This window comes from Microchirus variegatus, assembly GCF_963457635.1.
Source record: "Microchirus variegatus genome assembly, chromosome: 19".
Taxonomy (NCBI): domain Eukaryota; kingdom Metazoa; phylum Chordata; class Actinopteri; order Pleuronectiformes; family Soleidae; genus Microchirus; species Microchirus variegatus.
In genome coordinates this window covers 8,647,794-8,669,803 of record NC_139820.1, presented here as the reverse complement: position 1 = coordinate 8,669,803, position 22,010 = coordinate 8,647,794, and the positions used below count along the sequence as shown (strand labels likewise).

The following is a 22,010-nucleotide window of genomic DNA, read 5'->3' as shown; positions in this document are numbered from 1 at the left end:
ACTCTATTCTTGATTCATTTTCCCAGGAGAAAGAGAGGGAAAGTGGAGTTGAGACTGATGAGGACTGCTGGTATCCAAAGAACATGGAGGAACTGGTCACTGTTGACGAAGTGGGAGGAGAAGATGATTCCATTATTGAGCCAGACCTTCCTGAGCTGGAGGAGTATGCAACCTGCCCCAAAGAGGCTGTAGAGGAAGAAGCAGTAGAGAAGCACATATCCATGTCCGCCTCTTCCGCAGAGGAGCAGGAGACGGACAAGAAATCGAACCAGGAGAAGACTTGTGGGGAAGCTGCTGACCAGGCAGAAACGCACGTCGCGGAGAAAGAGGAGAACGTTTTACTCGCGAGCTGTCCCGAAGAACAGGAAAGAACGGGTCAAGTGGCTGCCGAGCTGCCCGTCACTGACCTCGGCGACTTCCCCAGTGACGAGTTCAAGGCGGCACTGGAGGAGACGTGTTCAGAGGACAAAGTTCCAGACGCTGAGCCCTTAGAAGAGCCGATGGAAAATGACGTCACAGCGTCAGAGGATGTAGGACAGGTCACAAAAACAATCACTAACGGAGTACAACGCAAGGATGGAATTCTTAAAACGGGTATTTGAATCCGATTTTCTCTCAGAAGTGTATAATCTTTCTGTAGAAGTATATATCTCCAAATTTGACCAGAACTACATGTGAATATCCTACATATTGTCCATCACTTGTACTTGTGATGGACAATCTCACTTATACCCTTGCACTTATACTCACAATCCAGGGTTTAAACAGGGTTTCACCAGTTGTGTGTAATGTGTTCAATCAGGATTAATTCCCAGGATAAATCACTCTGCAAATGCACATGGGTTTGTATCAGCTTTGGCTCCATTTGTTATCGATGAGAAAGTAAGACCCTCATGTAGAGGATAAAGCAGTAGACATTGAATGAATGAAAATGATCATCTAAACAACTAGTGTTCGCCAAAAAGCCCCCTAAATGTTACACGCTGGACCTTTAATTCATGTTTTGGTCCTCAGACCTGTGCTCTGGAATTCCTCTATTCTATCCATAGATTAAAGCTTCAATCGTCTTATCTGATTATGAAATTGGTTTCTTTTAGGGATGGGAATCAGTATCGGTCGAAATTGGACTGTCCAATACCGGTCAAAATCAGTCATCATTTGTCTAATGGTACATTGTGTTTGCTAATTGCGTTAGAAGGCTATTGGATGATCAGAAAACCCTTGTGCAATGAATGTTAGCACATGTGAATGCAGTTTTGCTGGTTCTTTAACGAAGGGCTAAGTTATTATTTTTGAATAAAAATCATTATTTCTAATGGAAAATACAAAAAAACTTGTATCGTTAGTGTATACACGACATGATTTTTGTTATTGCCTTCCCTATAACTTTTCCTCATCCCTTTTGCAGAGATCGAGGCCTCCCCGCCACCTCGTGAACAAGAAAAGGTCGTCATCGAACACAGCATACCTTTGGGTAAAAGTCACAACACGCAATTCACCGCCGTTACAGTTAGAGCAGAGACAAAAATCACCGAGCGCGTTCACGCGTTCGCGTGAGTGGCTTCTGTTGTGTCCGCCAATATCAGCTTACATTTTTACATTTCTCAATTGCGGGAGAACTAGGGATACAAATTGAATCGGGTTTCTGTGTTTGGATGTTGTCCCAGCAGACGGGTCTATATTTAATCATTGTCAAAGGACGTGGAGGTTCACGGAGTCTTCAGCCCCGTCGGTCTCAGTCCGGTGTTATCATGTCCTCCATTAATAAGTGCACTGACAACCTGATGCATTAGCGCTCTAATTGACTGGAATTGCTTGGCCACTTGCTGACCCATTTCCGTGTGCAGGTTGTGAAATGAACCCCAGAGAGATGAGTATTTATATTATGATTGGGGCTGGAATGACATGGCCCGAGCACATGGCCTATCAGTGCCGTGTGAAGCCTTTGCGTAAGCCCTGATTCCGCGTGGCAACAATAGACCGCGGCACAGACTCAGGAGCTGCGTGTGTCATGAGCTGTGAGGCTATTTCTGCTGTATGATGTCCAGAGCAATATCGAGATACATGCAACACTAACCATTTTTTTTCCTAATTTTACCAACATTAGCTAGCTTCTTTACCTTTACCATAAAAAGACAACTCAACCGTTTGGTAGAGCATGTTTTGAAAACATTATTTGACCCTTATAAGACTTATTTTTGTTGAATTAAGTGACATAATTCTGTATAACAACTTCTCAAAAAGGATAATATGTCAACAAGATAGTCTTACCTTCGAAAGTCGCGCTGATATGCGTCATCAACGGACAACTGAATTTTCTCTGTGTCACTTGCTGTTTGAAGGAACTCTGCCATCTAGTGTTTTTTTTTAGCATTGCACAACTACATCAAACGGTAGAGATGGCTCATTCAGGTTGAGTTCAGCTTGATGCGTTTTTCAATGAGATATAGTGACTTAAAGTGTGGTCAACCAAATGGTTGAGTAGTACCTTAAAGGGTTAAGGCACTTATTGGTGCATCGTTATGTTCCAACATTATTATGTTTTGACTTGAAATACTGGGCGAAATTGTGCAATGATGAATTACATCGATAAATTTAAGGATTTTTGCATTTCATTCATGGACATTTTACCCACTGACACAAATAGCACACATTCTATGGTGGTAAAGTAAGTGTAAAAGGTAAATTCTAAAACATTTAAAGGTGCATTATGTAATAAATCTACAGCAACTGGCCATAAAATCCTCCTAATATGTCACAGAGACTCAGGAATAATGTTCATATAACAAACTGAACTCACCAACAACAACAGTACAGACAAAATATTTGCATTAAAAAAAATATTTTGCAGACTGCAAATCATGTTTATGTTTTGAAATCATGTTGTGGCATGTTGCGCCACCTACCGCCATCTACCAATCATTGCAGTCAGTAGAGTCTCAGCTGCCGAGCAACCACGGGTTGCCAGTTACGTCAGAAAACGAAACCTAAAAGACCTCGGTATTTTGAATTTGAATGTATTAACCGTTATTGGCCACATTCTTACATATGGCACCTTTAAATGTAAAAAAACGGAATTCATAGGGCCTTACATCTGTCATTCTGGGATATTCAAATTGTTGTTGTTTGTTTGCTGTCTCACAGGAGTGGAGTTCATTGTGCCGAGGACCGGCTTCTACTGCAAACTGTGTGGATTGTTTTATACCAGTGAGGAGAATGCTAAGACGACACACTGCCGCAGCACCGTGCACTACAGGAACCTGCAGGTACACACTGCACAGTGATGATGATGATGATGATGATGATGATGATGATGATGATGATGATGATGATGATGATGTGAGGGAAGACTGGGAACTTCTGGAGTGAAGCAACTCTCAGTAACCGAGTGTGCACATGTGCCCATGATGCACAGCTGTGTGTGCATCCGACGTGACACTTTCATTGGCGTGTCTAATTCGATATTCGTGTTTTCGTTCAAAGATAGAATATAAAATAAACGCAGTCGAACTTTAAATGTCGTGCACTTATTTTTACGGCTGAGCGCTCCCAAACATGGCTGTGCATTTGTCGCTGTATAAGGTTTCCGGTTGTCGATCCGTTCTACACCGAGCCATCTTGAATTTCTCTTATTCCCAGCAGCACAGCTGAGGAAAAACCAGAGCAGCAGCAATTCCTTAACATTTGATGGGTTACATTCCAAGGGGGGGGGGGGGGGGGGCGCAGTTTAACACATTTGTCCTGTCTGTCAAAGGTTCTGGCTTTGTGTTTGTCCTGCTGTTTCATTAAGTCCAATACCACAACTACTACATTCTTGGCCTTCGAATTGACTGTTTCACGGTTGGTCTCATGTTGTTGTTGTTTTAAATTAAATATGATCATGTCTTCTCATTTCTCGTTTTTAAAAGTCAACAAATCTCAGCTGCTGCTGTTCAATTGGAACGCCAGGTTGAAGTGATTCCAGTTTTTGTTAGTCAAACAAACACCCATGTGCACCATGTGATTGTCATATGTCATCACATTAGCTAGCCTCTCTACCTTTACCATAAAATGACAACTCGACCGTTTGGTAGAGCATGTTTTGAAAAAAACGATTTGACCCTTATAAGACTCATTTTTGTTGAAAGTGTGGTCAACCAAATGGTTGAGTAGTACCTTAAAGGGTTAAGGCACTTTTTAGTACATAGTTATGTTCCAACATTATTATTTTTTGACTTGAAATACTGGGCGAAATTCTGCAATGATGAATTGCATCATTCATTCATGGACATTTTATTCACGCCTTTTCCAATAAAATGACAACTCAACCGTTTGGTAGAGCATGTTTTGAAAAAAACGATTTGACCCTTATTAGACTTATTTTTGTTGAAAGTGTGGTCAACCAAATGGTTGAGTAGTACCTTAAAGGGTTAAGGCACTTTTTAGTACATAGTTATGTTCCAACATTATTATGTTTTGACTTGAAATACTGGGCGAAATTCTGCGATGATGAATTGCATCATTCATTCATGGACATTTTATTCACGCCTTTACCATAAAATGACAACTCAACCGTTTGGTAGAGCATGTTTTGAAAAAAATTATTTAACCCTTATAAGACTTATTTTTGTTGAATTAAGTTACCTAATTCTGTATAACAACTTCTCGGAAACGATAATATGTCAACAAAATACCTTCGAAAGTCCCCCCGGAAGTGAATTTTGAGCCAGCCTTGGTCGATGCCATGATTCGGTTCTACACACCTTTTTGACGTCTGTTATTAGTATTTATTTATACGTGTGTTTTAGATTGCAGGTTGTCATTGATTTTTTTCCTCCCTCTCCTGCACAGAAATATCTATCACAGCTGGCAGAGCAAAGTCTCTCAGAGGCGTTTTGCGAGCCCACAGCTGCGCAGTGACACCAAGCTTGACCTCTGACCTCAGCCAAACAGTGGCATAAAGAATGGAAAGAGAGACGTTTTTGGACTTTTGCACAGGTGCGGTGGGTATTTTTTTTCGCCGAGAATGGCGTCGACAATCCCAGCCACGGATGCCGCCAATGCGTAATCTCAATGTTAAGTATTTATTTCTGTTTTCTTTTATCTGTTTTATTCAAGTTTATTTGACTGCGCTGTGTGTCTGAAATGGAAATTATTTTAACGTCTTATATTAGTCCCCTCATAGTCCAAGTTTTGTTTGATTATTCTCTCTATTTTTAATTTGATTTGTAAATTTCTCCTGTTACAGTGATAAATATTACAGCTGCAAAATAACTTGAAATTTCCAATTAAGGATTGTGCTGTTGTTGTTATTTTTACTCGGTTGAAAAGCTGAGGCAGATTCTCAGGTTTGTTGTTATTTGTTGAACAGACTTTAATGTATAGCATGGTACTGAAGATTTTCGTTATTATTTATTCAGTATGTGGGGCTTTAAAGGCTCTTGCTGTTTGTATTTCTGTCAGATAAAAAAAAATACATCATTTAGACTGAAAATTATACAACTATGCTAGAAAATCCATCATATCCGTCACCATTATAATGCCTTAAATATTTATAACATTTCACTGGACCATGTGTGTAATTTATCAACAATGCTTCATATGACAGTAATTTATTTTAGGTGGATTATCAACGCCAGACTCTGTTTTTGTATACTGTGAATAATGATCCTGTGACGACAAAGATAGTGTTGTTTTCATATGATTTTTTTTTTTTTTTCATGTGACTTTTTGATGAAAAACAACAAAAAAACTTCAATAAATGTTTCAAATATTTCATTTGCTTCATCGATATTTCAATAACTACTGTGTGTTAAAATGCTTATTATATGCAGGGGAAGGTACACCATCCATTTTGTGTGTTTACTTAACAGGACTTTCAATGGGACTGTTGTGTAAGAGCGCCCCCATGTGTTAAGGCAAAAAAACACCAGTGTGCCAAAAAATGTACTCAGTCCAGGGGTCGGCAACCTTTTGTATTAAAAGAGCAAACCCTATTTGATCCATAAAATGAAGATAACATCATGTATAACGTTTTATATATAGATGTACTATATAAAAACATAGTTTGTTGCATTTATGCAATCTTTAAAAGTAGAAAAAAAAGTTAAATGTAGACATTTTATTACTGTTTTTTCCCCTGTAAAATGTAAATATAAATAGATATTGATTTTATACAGTTTTTGCTTGAGAAAACCTGCTTAATGTACAATGTTTGACGTCACATTTGTTGCAGACACAGGATGTGATCCCCAAAAAATAAGTGTTCACTTTGAAAGAAAGAAAGAAAATAATAATACATTTGTTTCGAAGCTACAGGAAGCCACTGCAGAGGCGTTGAAGAGCGATTAGATTGCAGTAATTTTGCTGTAGATCTATTTCAAAATGCCCCTGAAATTACATGTTTAATAATTAATTTTTTTTTAATTTTTGTTTAAAATGCACATTTCTCTGAACCCTCCCAACACTATAAAAACTGGTGATGGAAGTTTTCGCTCATGGAAAGTTTTCTTTCTTTTTTCAAGCAATTGAGTTAAGTTCTGCATTGCTTAGAGAGCATCCATCCATTTTCTACCGCTTTATCCTCTTTAAATAATTTGTTGTAATTTGTTCCACAAAAGTCAGTCAATCATTTTTGTTTTTGATAATTGAATGCATGCCAACATAAAAATCCTGCATACTATATCTTTAATGTTCTAAATTTAGTCTTCTCAGGCTGATGTCATTGACAGTATTCCACCTCTGGGTTGCAGTTCCACCATTCCAACCACAGGGGGCAGCCCTTTATAAACCAACGCTGACGCAACCCCCACAGGCCCCACGGAATATACTCGAAGAAAAATCCCGTGTTGCATTTTCATTGGCTCTTCGTTTTAAAAACCAGTCGACCTCCAGCCAATCAGATGACACGAACACAGAACTGCGTGCCTGCGTTGCTGGGTCGATAAAACCAAAACAATAGAGTCCGCAAACATCGGAGCGAGTGAGAAGCTCGAACGCAACAGACGGTCAGTGATATTTCTGTGATATTTATGTCCTTTCATCTACACAGAGCGGCTGTAAAGTCTGTAACGACAGCGTTTTTGTCGGCTAACCAGTCCACTGAGTTTGACGGTACATACTTAGCTTCTTAGGCTGTCCGGTTTTTTTTTAACCTTTTTACTGACTATTACAAACATTTGTCGAGTGTGAAATGTCTAAAAAGTGTAAAGTACGTGTTTTAAATGCAGTAAAGTACTCGTAGTCGTGTATTAAGTGCGGTTATTGTTGAGTTTGGCCTCTGTGCGCAGCTCCTTTTTGTCGTTGTTGACAGTGAGCATTAACGCAAACGCAGCGTCAGCCATTGTTTATCAACAGTGTGACTTTGAATGAATGAGGGGGGAGGGGAGGCACCTTTAACATGTCTGGTCATGTTATTGACACGCTTCTGAGTTATTAATGCTCCATCTTCAACTTTGCAGGTGTCGTTTCAATTGTGTTGTCCTGCTGCAAAACCTATTTTACACTGTAAAAAAAACAAACAAACATGGCAACTGACTGCGAGGCCTGGCTGAACTCAAACCCTGTTGGTAAGTGTGAACGAGAGATAACATCAGCTGAATCTGATGTGGGGCACTGGGACTTTGTCATGAATTTCATTGCCTGTTTTCTTGCACTTTGATTTTAGTGTCGATTGCGTTCTGATGCTGCTCATAATGCAGTTATTGTCTGGCTGCACACATGCACTCACTGTAGAAATGACTGATACAATTTTTTTGTGTCCAATACTAGTCCTAAACCACGAGTATTTTCTGATAGTTGTATCCCTAACAGGACAGTATATAAAACAGAATTATTGTGTTAATTCAAATTAAGTAATAGTTTTAACATGTTATCATGGTAGCTATTTAAAGGCCCAATCAATTTGGACCAGCCCACGGCCCATTAACCCATAAATAATGAATGTACACTCAACAAAAATATAAATGCACAAAGAAAAACTTGTTGTTATTGTTATGTGACAAAACTAAGAGTAACTATCCAAAAATGACAGTACAACTTTATCAATAAAGTGGCTTTAATTTGCGAGCATTAGGATCAATTTCAAAACAAAAGTCCTGGAGTAATGACAGTAAGAACACAATGGGGGGTCGATGATCCAAGTTCACAAACTTCAATAGCGCGCGTGTCCGCCATTAGCCTCACGCAGAACGGTACACCGGCGACGCGTGGACGTCACCAGTTTGTCGATCGTGGCCTGGGGGATGTTGTCCCATTCCTCCTGCAGGGCCACTTGAAGTTGGCGGCCGGAACCCGGTTCGCTGTCGTTCCAGTCTCTCTGAAACGAGTCCACAGGCAGCTGACGGTGGAATGATGCACGTTCAGTTTTGTTGCCACAGCTCAACCCAGCACTCAGCATGCCAATGGCACACTCCCTCATGATTTGGGACATCTGTGGCATATTGACAAGTGACAAAAGTCCACATTTTGGTGTGCCTTTTTATTGACCAGACCATCAGGAGTGTCTGTGTACTGGTCACGCATATTGACCACCACTCTGCCATGCTCCATGACTGTTGAAATACTCGATCTGAGATTGTAGTCAATAGGAGTGGCCAAGTGACACTGGACTACTGGGTTTGAGCAAAAACAAATAATTCCATAAACAAATGCATCAAGAATCTGAGAAAATGTCATGACATTCTATTTTTGTTCACCGTTTCAAGTTTGTGCGTTTATAATTTTGTTGAGTATATTATTAAAAAGCTAATAAAACCGTAGCTTCGCCTATTTCTGGCACTTTGCGACACTTTGCGTCCCTTTTTGGCAAATACTAGTACAGCTATAATTGTAGACAACCTATGTACAGTATGTACCAGAATATTTCACACTATGAGCCAACTGTAGCAACTGTACATGAATATTAGTGGTACTGTTACTTATATTTCTGCAAAAATAGCCATTGCACCTTAATGTTGTTCATATTGTAACCTCTAATTTTTTCAAGATCCAATTGTGACTGTAATAAATGTTGGTGGTACTGTAACTGTAACCTTTTTGCACAAAACTAGCAGACATTTCAATAAATAAGTGCTAAATAATTTCTAACATTTTGTATCTATTTGTAACAGTTTACTGTACATGCAACACAAAATAGTAGTACAGGGGTTGACCGGCCCACTGGCTGGACAGCCTTCTGAATAGCTGGACATTTTAGTTGAATAGCCCTGGTGTAGTGGTTAGCACTCATGCCTTTGCAGCAAGAAGACCTTGAAAACCTTTCTGCATGGAGTTTGCTCAGGTTTCCTCCCACAGTCCAAAAACATGCAATATGGGGATTAGGTGAATTGGGCATTCAAAATCCTAGATCCTAGGTGTGAGAGTGAATGGTTGTTTGTCTCTATATGTGGCCCTGTGATGGACTGGTGAGTCTGGCGACCTGTCCAGGGTGTGAGCTATGTCAGCCCTCGACCCTCATGGGGAGTTTAAAGTAGTAGGTGAGTGAGTGTGTGAGAATTCCTTGTGTTTTGGAGTTGAGCTGTGACTGCATGTTTGCCAGAGTCGGACTCAAGCTGGCTTCTAGAGGAACTTTTTCGCACGGTTGCACTGGTGCGCCTAACTATGTCATTTAGCCATCATACATTTCCCATATACATTCATAGTTATGTAAATAAACAATTATTAGTAGTCAAGGAGGGAATATATGTTATTTGGAACCGATATTCATTTGCAGTAAAAATGAAAAAATAAAATGGAATAATACAAACACCAACACTTTGTCCAGATGACTTTTAAGCTTATGTTTATTAAACCGCTTTTCAGATTTGCAACACGTCTTTGTTTTAAAATTCTAACAAAAAGTGCAGGAAGCTCCCAGGCACCGCAGCATGTCTTATAAAGTTAAACAAATGAATAGGTCCCTAAAGTTTTCTCCAGTAAATAAAGTTTTCCACAATTTAAATAGAACTGAAATGCTATTTTATTTCACTTCTCTTTGGTTTAAGTAAAGAGAAAAACAAAAAGTGCAGGGAGTTCCCAGGGTCAGCAGCATCTCTTATAAAGTTAACTGAAATTTTATATAAATAAATAAATGGCTTCCTAAAACAAAGTTAAATAAGGTTTGCAGATAAATGTGTGTCTCAAATTGATAAGGGACTGCAGAGACGGAGCCAAAATAAGCCAGTTTTAAATTGATCTATTATCGGCCATCGGATTTTACAAAAAGGCATATGTCGTCTTGCGTTAAAATTCCGAATATCGGCTCGGTCAATCCCTAATAAAGGTGTTGGTTAGTGTTTGTCTTCATTTGATGCGGAGCATCCAGAGTAGGACCACCAGACTGAGGAACAGCTGTGAGATTGCTGAACTGAGCTTGTTGAAGTGTTGTTTAGGTTGCTTCCTACAGGAGATTGATAGATGATATGTGCACAATCACCTCACTGAGACACCTGAATGCATCTGTTATGCCATTTTACACTTTATTTAAACCGTATTTGTACATTAATATTCTGCTGTCGAGTATTTTGTGCGTTATACTGTGCCTTTACTGTAGTTTAGTTGATTTATTGTCTTCTGGAATAACATTAAACTCCTTTTAAATCCTTTGAATCCTTTGAGGCACAAATACAGTGTAGTATGGTCTACTGTAATGTGCATGTCAATGCTCAGTTTTAGGTGGTAATACCTTATCTAGCGGGTATATGGCATAAATCTGTGTATCACATAGACTACACCACACAGTCAACTTGTCTTCATCTTGGATTAACATCCATTGCTGTTCTCATGACTGCTGCACACACACATGGGGCAGTGTACAGGAAGGAATGTCTGGATTACGGCCAATCAGAGGTGCCCCTTCTCTCTGTGATTGATTTTGACCACAACAATCATCCATCCTTGCGTGCGAGTTCGGGCAAGATCTCACAGAGAACACACGTTTTGTAGATAAACATAAGTTAAAGGCTATGGTGAAGGTTGACGAGTAAATGGTCTGTATTTATATAGCACTTTTCTGGTCTTAATGACCACTCAAAGCTACTTTACACTAGTTTTCCCCATTCACACCCATTCACTTGCACATTCATACAGGGCATTAGTGCAGCGTGTCATGCAGGCTAGGGGATCTGGGAATTGACCTACCAGTTGAAAGTCACGCTCTAAAGATTTTTGGTCGCATGTGAGACCAAATTGGTTCAGTTGGATGTAAACTGGCCTTGGTGCTTTGCACATGCTCTGTATTTCTTACCCCTGGGAAGACAAAAGCAAAGGCACACGGCGAAGTCCAGGCCAAGTTTATTCTTTGCCAGAACTGAATTTTTAAACTTAATGGGTGGTAGGAATAGGCAGAGTGGTGTTTGACATGCTAACAACTAGTTGTCATTTATAGTTGTTGTGGCCTGTGATGTAATGGGTTTACCAGAAAACCTTACTGCTACCGAGCATAGCGGAGGCGGACACAATTCAATAAACCAATTCCCCGCTAGTGTTTGTAGACGACAAGGATGATAGCGAAGTTGAACAACATAGTCAAGCTACGAAAGTAGCTCAACTCGTCTGTGCATGGAAATGTATTGCCCTAACATCCAGACGGACATTTTTGCTGGTGTTGCATTTAAAGTGCAACATTTGCATATTTTTTCACTCCCTCATAACACAGATGGACAAACTCGTTAGCTTAGCTCCAGATGGCCATGTTGTAGTTGCATTTATGTCCAAATGTCTGAATCCAGTTAAGGAATTGCTGACACCTGAGATCGCAGATTGTAACTGATGCTGTGGACGCACTATTCACGCTTTCCTTTCCTTAGTGTGTCAAGGAACTACGATGACCTTCACATATCAGAGAAGTGTTTTCATTATAGCTATATGGGTATCGGGTCAAGCCTTCTTGTACTGATCTTTTCTGTGCACAAAGCTAATCTGTTGTTTGTCTCACAAATATATGCCCGCATCAACTCACTCTTATCATTGTTTTAATCCAACAGAGGCTGAGGACCTGAGCGACTCTTTTGTATCTGGCGATGAAGGCAATGGCAGGTCGGTTATATGCAACAAAAACATTAACGGCGAGATCAATGGGAACTGGATGTCCTCTTCGAGCAACAGCATCCACGAGGCTCGTCTCAAGGCGAAGGCAAAGCGGAGGCTGAGAAAGAACTCCTCCAGGGACTCTGGCAGGGGGGACTCCCTCAGCGAAAATGGGGATGTGGTGAGGGGAACCTCTGTGGCTCCCACCAGCCCTAAGAGCAAGCTGCTGGACAGAAAGTCTCGACAGGGCAAGGGCAGAGGCTTGCCAAAGAAAGGTAAGAATATCTCACATTTTGAGTCGGCACAGTTGCCACACTGTGACTCAGGAGAGTCTTTTGTTTTTGTCTGGCCATTACCACGAGCAACAAATGCTTGAGCAACAAATGCTTGAGCCACTGGTGTTTTTGGTGCCCAGTGCTTCAAAGAGAAGAAAGCCCTCATCACTTTTTAATACTTATACTATAATACTTATATTTGGGACTCTGGAGGTCCTACCAGTCGCCAAGTGTGAAAAAAGACGACTCACTCATGTTTTCGTGGTCCTCCTCAGTCTAAGTACAGGAGATGTTGACTTCCGTGCTCCTTCCGTGTCACAAGATGCTAAATTCCTGGAATTGTTGTCTCACAGAGCTCCGCTTTGTCCGTAAAACATGCGAGTGTGCTGGTGAGGGCAATGGCATCCGAAAACCGGAAGTCCGCGAAAAGTTCTATTCTTGGCTCCACAGTGCAGCACAGAATCCTACACAAACTTCCAGCCTCAGAGGATTTATCTGTCCAGTGGATACATGTTATATATGATATATAATATGCTAGTGCCTGCAAATGATCACTTTTCCAAATGCTAACTCCTGTAAGCTCCCAGTAGCCTCTGTGGCTGATGTCAGTTCCTGTCCCTTCGTCGTCGTTTTACTTAGTTTAGGGTCGTTACAACGTAATATGTGGGTCGAAATGTAACTTGGATGTATGGCAAGTGGAAATAACTGTGCAAACCCTTCACATGACTCTTTCATGCCTTGGTGATTGAGGAATTACCTACGAGTCCATAAGGCCAAAGGAATCTGCCTTCAGCTAACTTTTGTGGCTTTTTAACGTTGGCTTTGGAATTAAGTGTACCTTTGCCACTACACACATATATTGACTTTGAATGTTTTAGCTCAGATATGTGAAATATCTCTTGGTTTAAACCACAATTGACTTTCACTATGAAGCAAAATTAATTCTTAGATTGTCTCATATTTATTGGGATAATTATTAATGATCAACTCATTTGTAGTGCCAAAGTTAGAGGATCTTGTTTTCCAGTTTTCCAGTGATGGCAGCATTTAGCTATAGATGTTGCATAATGGTTGGCTGTGATTCTGTTTCCAGTTTATATATTCAGCCACATATAGCTCCCCTGATCTGCCCTCACCTTTGCAGCCCGTGACTGTCTCATACACACAACACCTGAACATCAGAAAAGTACAAGTTGAACACAATTGACAGATGTGTCAACGTCCTCTGACTGTCCAGCTGTCTCTTATTACACAAAATACCTATTTCCATTTCCATGTCCCTGCAGACTGCAGCACAACTCGGCTCTTCCCACGAGCAAGTGAATTTCCTCTTGGCATCTTGTCTCTGTTTTCTGATTACATAACAAAACTGCAATGCCAATGGTGCCCTGTAATGAGCTTTTCCTCCATGCATGGCAGTTTTGAAAAACAAAGTGGACATGGATGTACAGTACACATGTTTTATGAAGAAGCAGGACATGGTCCCTCAACCAATTTGTACTGTGCTAAATATAGTGGAAGGGTATACAGTATGTGACATACTATATGGGACTAATGGGGGTTAAAAAGCGTGTCACACAGGCTGCTTTGATACTGGGCTTCTTAAACTGTCTGCAATCTGTTGGTGCTGGACTTGGACCCAGCAGATGTTTTGTCAGTGTAACATGCACCAGGGTGTCACCTCCCAGAATAGAGAGATTATATTACAACTTGTTTTGGTCATTGGGTTAAAAGATTTAGAGTGTGAATCTGTGAATGCCACATACAAATACAATAATCCATATAACATTTGTAACATTAGAATTATACTGCACGATTCCTCTCTGGGGTCAAACTTGTGTTATAAACTACAGCGAAGAGTCTTCCTGTTTTGAAAGAAGGAAGTCAGTTACTGAGCAAGCGTGTGTGTGTGTGTGTGTGTGTGTGTGTGTGTGTACTGACATCTATTGTGGTTGTACCTGTTGACATCAAAACTGCAACCACACAAAAAGAATCTGTGACATTTAGGGGATTATAACAAAAAATATGACTCGTATTTAAAACAAACTGGGTGTCTGTGATCTGGCTTTGTGACTCTGCTTCAAGTTATCCCCCTATTGGTCTGTCACTCCTAAAAAGGAAGTCAATTATAATGAAATTAAATCAGCAACACCTTTTCAGTTCCTCAGTATTCTCTGTGTGCCTGATGTGTACTGTATCACATCCACCCGTTTCAATTCACTTGCTTGAAAAAGCCTCTTGAGTAGCATTTTCTGAGCCATCGAGCAAAGATGCTGTTTACAAAAGCTAAGCTTCTATGTCACTTTTATTCGTCAGTTACTAGGAATTGTAAAGCACTAAATAAACAAGACAAAGAAATCAAGTCATATTATCCAAGAAACTAAGCTATGTGTTCCAGTATGTCTTTTGTTATATTGCTTTTAACATGAAATGTTGTTAGATATCTGTATAGCTAAGATTATCGCTGACCTTTGTTCGCAGGTGGAGCTGGAGGCAAAGGTGTCTGGGGCCGATCTGGTGAAGTTTATGGGCCAGAGGAGGTCGACCAGAAAGACCCCAACTATGATGAAGCTCAGGTAATGACTCCAGCAATTGATGGAGTGATTTCATTTCAAAGACTTTGTTTCTAAGGCATCATATTGCCTATATTTTCTGTTGTGTCTTCATGTAGTGGATAAAATATGAACACAATCTTATACACTACTGTTCAAATGTTTGGGGTCACTTGGATAACACCATACCTGGATTGTGATTGCATTTGACAGGAAAACTGTGTGTATGAGACTGTGGCTCCTCCACTGAATGAAAGGGACTTTGAGAAGACGGTCACCCCCATAGTGCAGGAGTACTTTGAACATGGCGACACAAATGAAGTAGCTGTAAGTGTCGCAACATCGTGCATGCCCTGTGTTGCAGGAGAACACGTGTACACATTATTGTACAGATCTCATGTTTAGTGAACGCCTCTCTCATTTCATATCCAGGAGCTACTTGCAGAGCTGAACCTGGGGCCCATGCGGAGTGAGGTGCCCTCACTGGCTGTTTCGCTGGCCCTGGAGGCCAAAGCCAGCCACCGGGAACTCACCTCCAAGTTGCTGACTGACTTATGTGGGCCTGTTCTGTCGCACAGCGACATGGAAAGCTCCTTTGACAAAATTCTCAAAGAGCTGCCAGACTTGGTCCTGGACACACCTGGGGCTCCTCAGGTGAGTGTGGTTAAATGTGTGCACTGCCACAATTAAAGGTCCCATATTCTATCCTATTTCCCCAAGGTAAACTAGTTCCCTGGTGTCCTAATGAACATGTCTGTGACATGCTTTGGTCAAAATACCATAAGGATGAAGCTCCACAGCAGTTCACCCTGACAAAACAGCCCTGTTCAGAAAGCTTGGTTTAGCAGTATCTCTTTAGGTCCACATTAAAAAAAAAAAGAAGTAAAAAACGAAATTTAAGGGACAGGAAATGACACACAGGCACAATGTCACATAGGCTACTGGCAGCTAACAGCAGTTAGCATTTGGAAAAGTGTTAATTTGCAGGCTCTAGCAGGCACATTGCCATTATATATTGTATGTATCCAATGGAAAAATAAATCCGCTGAGGCTGGAAGTTTGTGTAGAACTCTGTGCTGAGCTGTGGAGCCTAGAATAGAACTTTTTGCGGACTTCCGGTTTTTGGATGCCGTTGCCCTCGCCAGCACTCTTGCGTGTTTAACGGAGAAAGCCGAGCTGCGTGAGACAACAGTTCCAGGAATTTAGCTCATTGTGACGTCCCAGTGAGTGCAGAAGTCAACATCGCGTGTTTTATCGCCTGTACTTAGACTGAAGAGGACCACAAACATGAGTGAGTCATCTTTTTTCACACTTTGCCGACTGATAGGACCCCCAGAGTCCCAAATATAAGGATTTAAATGATTAAAAAGGTTGAAAATCAAGCTTAATTGAGCCTGGTGTCATGCATCATTCTCCAGTGCAATGAAATTAAACATAAAATAAAAGCAAAGTAAACCAAAAGCTACAAGACTAGTTTCAGTTTGAGTTTTGTGCAAAGTCTGTGGGGGACCAACAGGGGAACAACGCTGTGGTTTGTTGTGTTAGAGAGAGCTCGTTGGAGCAATTGGGCTTTCTCTCTGTTCGGTGTAGACACAGACATGAGACCTCTGTTCATTGTCTTGCATGCGCATGAATATTGCAAGCTCAGCAAAGGACGCTCAAAGGGATATTGGTCACCCCCACACATACCACACGCCCATCCTTCCACCGCCTCGTTCAATCTCACGAGTCATTTCTCTCTCTGTGCTCTGTGGTTTTAAAGGGGCATTTAGACTCTGCCCTGCCCTGTGTCACCGTTTCACTCTCTCTTTTTTTTTTTTAGTTTCACACACACACTCTCACACTCTCTTTTTGCATGTTTCTCTGTACGGAAACAGTGATCAGTGATGAGTAAGGGCTTTGTCAAGGTCGGACGAGCAAAGCGCTATTGTTTCTCTAAATCACATGCTTGGAACTACTGTAAACAAACCCGCACGTGTCCCTGAGGCCACTGCCAGTCAGTGTTTTCAGTGGGTCTCTAGTTCTTTAGACTGAATGAGTTTCCAATGAGTAATAGCAGCATCGCAACTATCGACGTTGTTGCCAGATCGAGCCAAATATTTCCAGCCCCAAATCTAATAAAAACTCAAAATATTTAGTTCAGTATCGAAATCTCCAAAATCTGTTTTGAAGGCAGTCATAAATAAACATCAGGTCAACTTGGGCCGTATGTTTGTGATTGATAATGTTATTTTTCTTGTGCTTCTCCTCCAGCTGGTGGGTCAATTTATTGCACGTGCTGTTAGCGACCAAATATTGTCCAAGGGCTACATTGAAGGTTACAAAGGCAGAGTTGACTGTGAATACACAAGGTAAGTGTCTGATGGCAAAGCTCTGCTGCTCATGATTGTCATTTTCTGTTTCATGGTTCAAGGGAAACGTCGAAAATGATATAGGGTTTCAAGTGCATATAGGATACTATCAATAGGCTTTAAGGATATCTTCACAAATTTCAAGTCTTTCTTAAAAATGGGTGCATGCTTGAAAAATAAGGCTTAGCTTGCTTGAATCCTTTAGGGCTGCAGCTATCGAATATTTTTGTAATTGAGTATTCGACCAATTTTTTTTCCATTAATCAAAATTATTTAAACATAAAATGTTGATATTGTAGCGCACAGAGGGGGAGGTGACATAAGGGGAGGTGACAGTGACACCGGAGATCCATGTTAACACCTGGTGTAAATGCATGCGGTGAAGAGCTATTCGATCGCTATCTAAACACAGAAGGCACATTATAATAGCAGCTGTAAAGGGGGCCACTGGTTACTTAAATAGCCAGTATGAAAATGAGGATTGATTACTAACCCTAGCCCTAACTGAATGTTGCTTTTATGCAGACTTTACAATTTAACATTTATAAACAGGAGTACAAATATAGTTTAAACAAAAGAAACACAATAAAGATTTTTGGAGCAGGCACAGCACATTTTCAGGGAGGCATAACCGTTGTAGTTTGATAGGTTTGGTCCACTAAATGTGTCTGTGTTTTGTCCTCCAGAGCGGCACTGGATCGAGCAGCAGTGCTGCTGAAGATGAGTCTGGGAGGCCTTCGCATTGACAGCCAGTGGGGGACAGGCGGAGGCCAGCGACCTGTCATACAGCTCATCAAAGAGGTGAACTGCTCTCTATCATTTTTGCCGCATCATGTGTTTGGCTTTTTGTCAAATAGTAGTTTAGTATTTTTTTTTGCATTTGCTATTGTACCTGTCTTTTTGTTTGTTGCTTGTGTAATGTAGGAATTAAAAAGAAAAAATCATTCATGTGCCTTTACAGATGAACTTACTGTTGAAGGAGTACATCCTGTCTGGAGACATTAAGGAGGCTGAGAGATGCCTCAGAGATCTGGAGGTTCCCCACTTTCACCATGAGTTTGTTTATGAGGCAAGTACAGGGCTTTGTTTGCAATGGAAGGAGTAAAAGATTTTTACAGTTTTTCTACGGTTTTCTAATCATCCAATAGCCTTCTAACGCGATTAGCAAACACAATGTACCATTAGAACACTGGAGAGATGGTTGCTGGAAATGGGCCTCTATACACCTATGTACATATTCCATTAAAACCAGACGTTTGCAGCTATAATAATCGTTTCTATACATTGTTATTTGTGGTAGTGTATTCCTGATTCATTTAATGTTAAATTCATTGGAAAAAAAAGTGCATTTCTAAAAAATACAAGTGACCCTGAACTTTTGAACAGTAGGGTATGTTCAGTTAAAATATGTGTTTTCAAGCCAATCCATCACCATATGAGGAGTGTAAATAACATTGTCCTACTGCAGTGTGTGTTTCCAGTAGCTGTTAGGAAAGATTCCAGAGTCCCAATACAAGATTGTGAATATTGCCGTTATTTTCCCTTAGGCAATCGTGATGGTTTTGGAGTCCAAAGGAGAGAAAACATTCAACATGGTTCTGCAGCTTCTCAAGTCACTGTCCCTGTCCTCCATCATCACTGTGGACCAAATGAGAAGGGTAAGGTTCCACCTGGTGTTTAGATTTTGTACTGCATTTGGCTCATAGTGTGTTTGCAGTCATTGTGATTTATACATATTTTTTATTTCATAGGGCTACGAGAGAATTTACATGGACATTGCTGAAATCAACATAGACGTCCCACGTGCATACTTCATCCTGGAGCAGTTTGTTGACAAAAGCCTCATTATTGAAGTCATTGATGTAAAGTTAAGAGATCTTTGTCCATGTCGGTAAGGGCACACATCTTATTTCATTATTTTTAATTTGACTTTTTTATTTATTTATTTATTTTCTGCTTGTTTTGTCTCTCATCAGGGGCCGGAAGAGATTCGTCAGTGAGGGAGATGGTGGTGTTGTCAAACTTGAAAGCTACTGAGCAGGCTTTTTATGTGCCAGAAGAGAAGTATATAAAGCTACTTTTTTACTTGTGTAATTTTCAGGATAGTTGGATACAGTTAAAAGAATGTAGTGGAGGTGGGCAAAAAAAAAAAAAAAAACCTGCACTTTTGATTAAGACTGAAGATCACTTTCTCCAAGGTGTTTCAATACAAACATTTGCATAAGCTAACCTTTAAAAGTGCCACACCCGTCAGTGTCAGTCATTCCTTGTTGTTATGTACAGTATTTTGTTGACTTCACTGCCCCTATTTTTGTGTGTTCTAAAAAGCAGTGTTTGTACAGAGATGGCACGTTTTGTGGTAAGAGCTTTATAAAAGGGGATTGAAAAAAAATAAAGAGGATTGCGTTCGTTCATTGCTGGCTCCCTAAATAGCTGCTCTTTCTATGCTGTGCTCGTCCTTTTTTTTTCTTTTTACCCTTTAAATCACACAAAGATGTCATTACTGAAGGTATCAACATGGGTACAGTGCAAAACAAATACCAGTTGGGTAACTTCATAAAATGGTGTTTATTTTTATATCTTGACAATACTGGTTTGTGTAATTTACCTGGTATTGCCTCTTATTTGTTCATTAAACCACTATTACAAATATTCCAAGACTGTTTTTGTGAATGTCACAAACATAATTAGCTCCACTCTGCTATGTCTAAACATAAATAATTTACTGATGGACAGAAACAAAAGTCTGGTTGCATTTCATCGTCTTCACAAATACCACCATATTTAATAGAATTATTCTACCATTCCTGCCTTTGCATATCCTACATTGTGCATTTATTAAGATTGCTCCTTCATTGCCAGTTCCTGTTGTTTGACGGCCTCTTGAGCCTCCATCTGCATCTTCTCCAGCTTCTCGAGTGTGACTGATTTGAGTGGGAGCAGCTTTGGCTTGCACAGAACCATGGTAGGGACATCTTCCATTGAAAGCTGCCCTGTAGATGCAAAAAAATATATTTTACATTTGTTTTTAATGCATAGTCCTCTGTGAGGACACCACAACTTGTGGCTCATCTCTTTCCGATTAATGAACCAAAACAATGAATCCACATGTGCTCTGTCCTTGAACAGCCCGTCCACATTGAAAGGCACTGTAGCTTTATCACGAAAAAATCTACTATTATTATCCAGCATTACAGAAACAGTAAAGAGGCAGCACAAGCGTATGCACTGACCACTTTTGCAAACTTTCACAAAGTTCACATTGTTGTACTGGGCTCCACAAACAACCTTTTGTTTTCAACTATTCCAAGTCCAATAACTTCAGAACAAACCTTGTTTGGGCAGAACTTCTCTAAATATTGACTTGACTTCTGGCATTGTGTCTCCCAGGTGCCTGCTGAAAGGTAAATATGTTTATTACAATGAATTTAATTTAATTCAGCACATGTTCATTTTTTATTTTTATATTTTTTACAAAGCAAACGGCAAAAGAGATGATTTATAACAAACACTGACACAACTGGATCACTTCGGTAAAGTTGGAAAGATATTGACAGATTCGGACTTTCGAAAATGTAACAATGTAACATTTTTCGAAAAATTTTACTACAACAGCTGTTGTAGTATGAGCATTAGGAGACCCTTGGTGTGTGTGTGGTGATTTTGGAGTCTCTGTACTGTATAACAGTGGAGCTATTGATTTATATAGGAAGATATAACTAATATCAATAAAAAATCACAAAAATTCTAAAAAGGCACATTTTCACAAACAGCTGTTGTAGTATGACCATGAGGCCACGAGACCCTCGGTGTGTGTAGTGATTTTGGAGTCTCTGTACTGTATAACAGTGGAGCTATTGATTTTTGTTTGCAGCATCTTGCTCTTGTGTTGCAATTTGCAGACGGTCCCTGCGCACTGGCCCGGCTGCGCATAGATCAATGTTGTCCGTCGAGCTCATGGGCCGGCTTTTTGGTTAAAAAAAAAACAGAAAAAAATCGGGGTTTTGATCCTTGTAGGTCGTAGTCTATGCTATTACGATGGGACAGAGGCATCATTTGTGTTTGAAAAACGTTTCGCTTCAGATTTATTGATTCCGGAAGTTCGAATCTGTGAATATCTTTCCAACTTTACCGAACTTCGGGACTCACGCAGGAAGCTGCTGCTAATACAACGAATTACTATTTTCTAATCTAATTAAAGAATGCTTAGATAATCTCAAAGAGGTAGCAATTTCCTCAATAGCTAGCTTGGCCCAATGCTAGCTACGTTTAGCAAACACGACTAGCTACAGACGCTACTGTCAGCCAAACAAAATATATTTTTCTTTCAGCAACAATCATTTCTAACAAAACAGTGGTATATGAGGCCGCTTCCGTGTGCGACCACGGTTAATCGAATACCTAGCTGGTAAAATTAAATGTTTAACAGCCCACCTTTAAAGCACCAGGCGAGGAGGATTACAGTGGTTGTCCTGCCAACGTAAGAGTCACGTGACCTCCCCTCACCCGCCCCAGTGGTATTTTACGTATACGGAAAGCCGATAGGGTCATATTTCGTTTGGGAAAAATATGCGCGCCTGAAACTGAGTATAGTAAATGCCGATCTGAAAACAAGGAAGATGGGATTGGAGATGAGTGATAACGAAGGGACCGGTGATATCAATATGGTTGGAGGGCCATAATTGTCATTTGTGTGGTTTTGTAATCAAGCACTTACTGTAGTTATTGTACCATGTTGTTGATACAGGTAAGCAATGGTATTTTGAGATAAATACAATTTAAACTACACCTGCGCTCCACCTATGCAGGCATTGTTTTATATTTAAAGGCACCATATGTAAGAATGT

The 22,010-nt window shown here is 40.3% G+C and overlaps 3 protein-coding genes across 5 annotated transcripts in view; 2 read left to right on the top strand and 1 right to left on the bottom strand.

Moving 5' to 3' along the window:
* Positions 1–5,754, top strand: part of rbm20 (RNA binding motif protein 20) — a 58,538-nt gene extending 52,784 nt beyond the window's left edge. For both annotated transcript variants that reach the window (XM_083906284.1, XM_083906283.1), the window contains exons 12-15: positions 27–594; positions 1,409–1,474; positions 3,145–3,266; positions 4,831–5,754. In XM_083906284.1, coding sequence (XP_083762410.1) covers positions 27–594; positions 1,409–1,474; positions 3,145–3,266; positions 4,831–4,899 — 825 coding nt within the window. In that variant the 3' untranslated portion in view covers positions 4,900–5,754. The remainder of the gene's footprint in view (positions 1–26; positions 595–1,408; positions 1,475–3,144; positions 3,267–4,830) is intronic.
* A 1,139-nt stretch (positions 5,755–6,893) lies between these two features.
* On the top strand, positions 6,894–19,273 carry pdcd4b (programmed cell death 4b). The gene is made up of 12 exons (XM_083906202.1): positions 6,894–6,986; positions 7,440–7,547; positions 11,943–12,260; positions 14,742–14,836; positions 15,026–15,139; positions 15,245–15,466; positions 17,066–17,163; positions 17,850–17,964; positions 18,125–18,232; positions 18,711–18,821; positions 18,915–19,054; positions 19,140–19,273. The coding sequence occupies exons 2-12, from the start codon at positions 7,505–7,507 to the stop codon at positions 19,198–19,200; spliced, it is 1,425 nt and encodes a 474-aa protein (XP_083762328.1). The 5' UTR covers positions 6,894–6,986; positions 7,440–7,504; the 3' UTR covers positions 19,201–19,273.
* A 728-nt stretch (positions 19,274–20,001) lies between these two features.
* bbip1 (BBSome interacting protein 1) lies at positions 20,002–21,649 on the bottom strand (the record flags this gene model as incomplete). Of its 2 annotated transcripts, none has more annotated exons than XM_083906203.1 (3): positions 21,598–21,649; positions 20,496–20,560; positions 20,002–20,156 (listed from the first exon to the last, which is right to left on the bottom strand). In XM_083906203.1, the coding sequence occupies exons 2-3, from the start codon at positions 20,539–20,541 to the stop codon at positions 20,002–20,004; spliced, it is 201 nt and encodes a 66-aa protein (XP_083762329.1). In that variant the 5' UTR covers positions 20,542–20,560; positions 21,598–21,649. The 2 variants fall into 2 exon arrangements, with proteins under 2 accessions (XP_083762329.1, XP_083762330.1); XM_083906204.1 differs by having other exon boundaries at positions 20,496–20,557; positions 21,598–21,643.
* Positions 21,650–22,010: the final 361 nt, after the last annotated feature.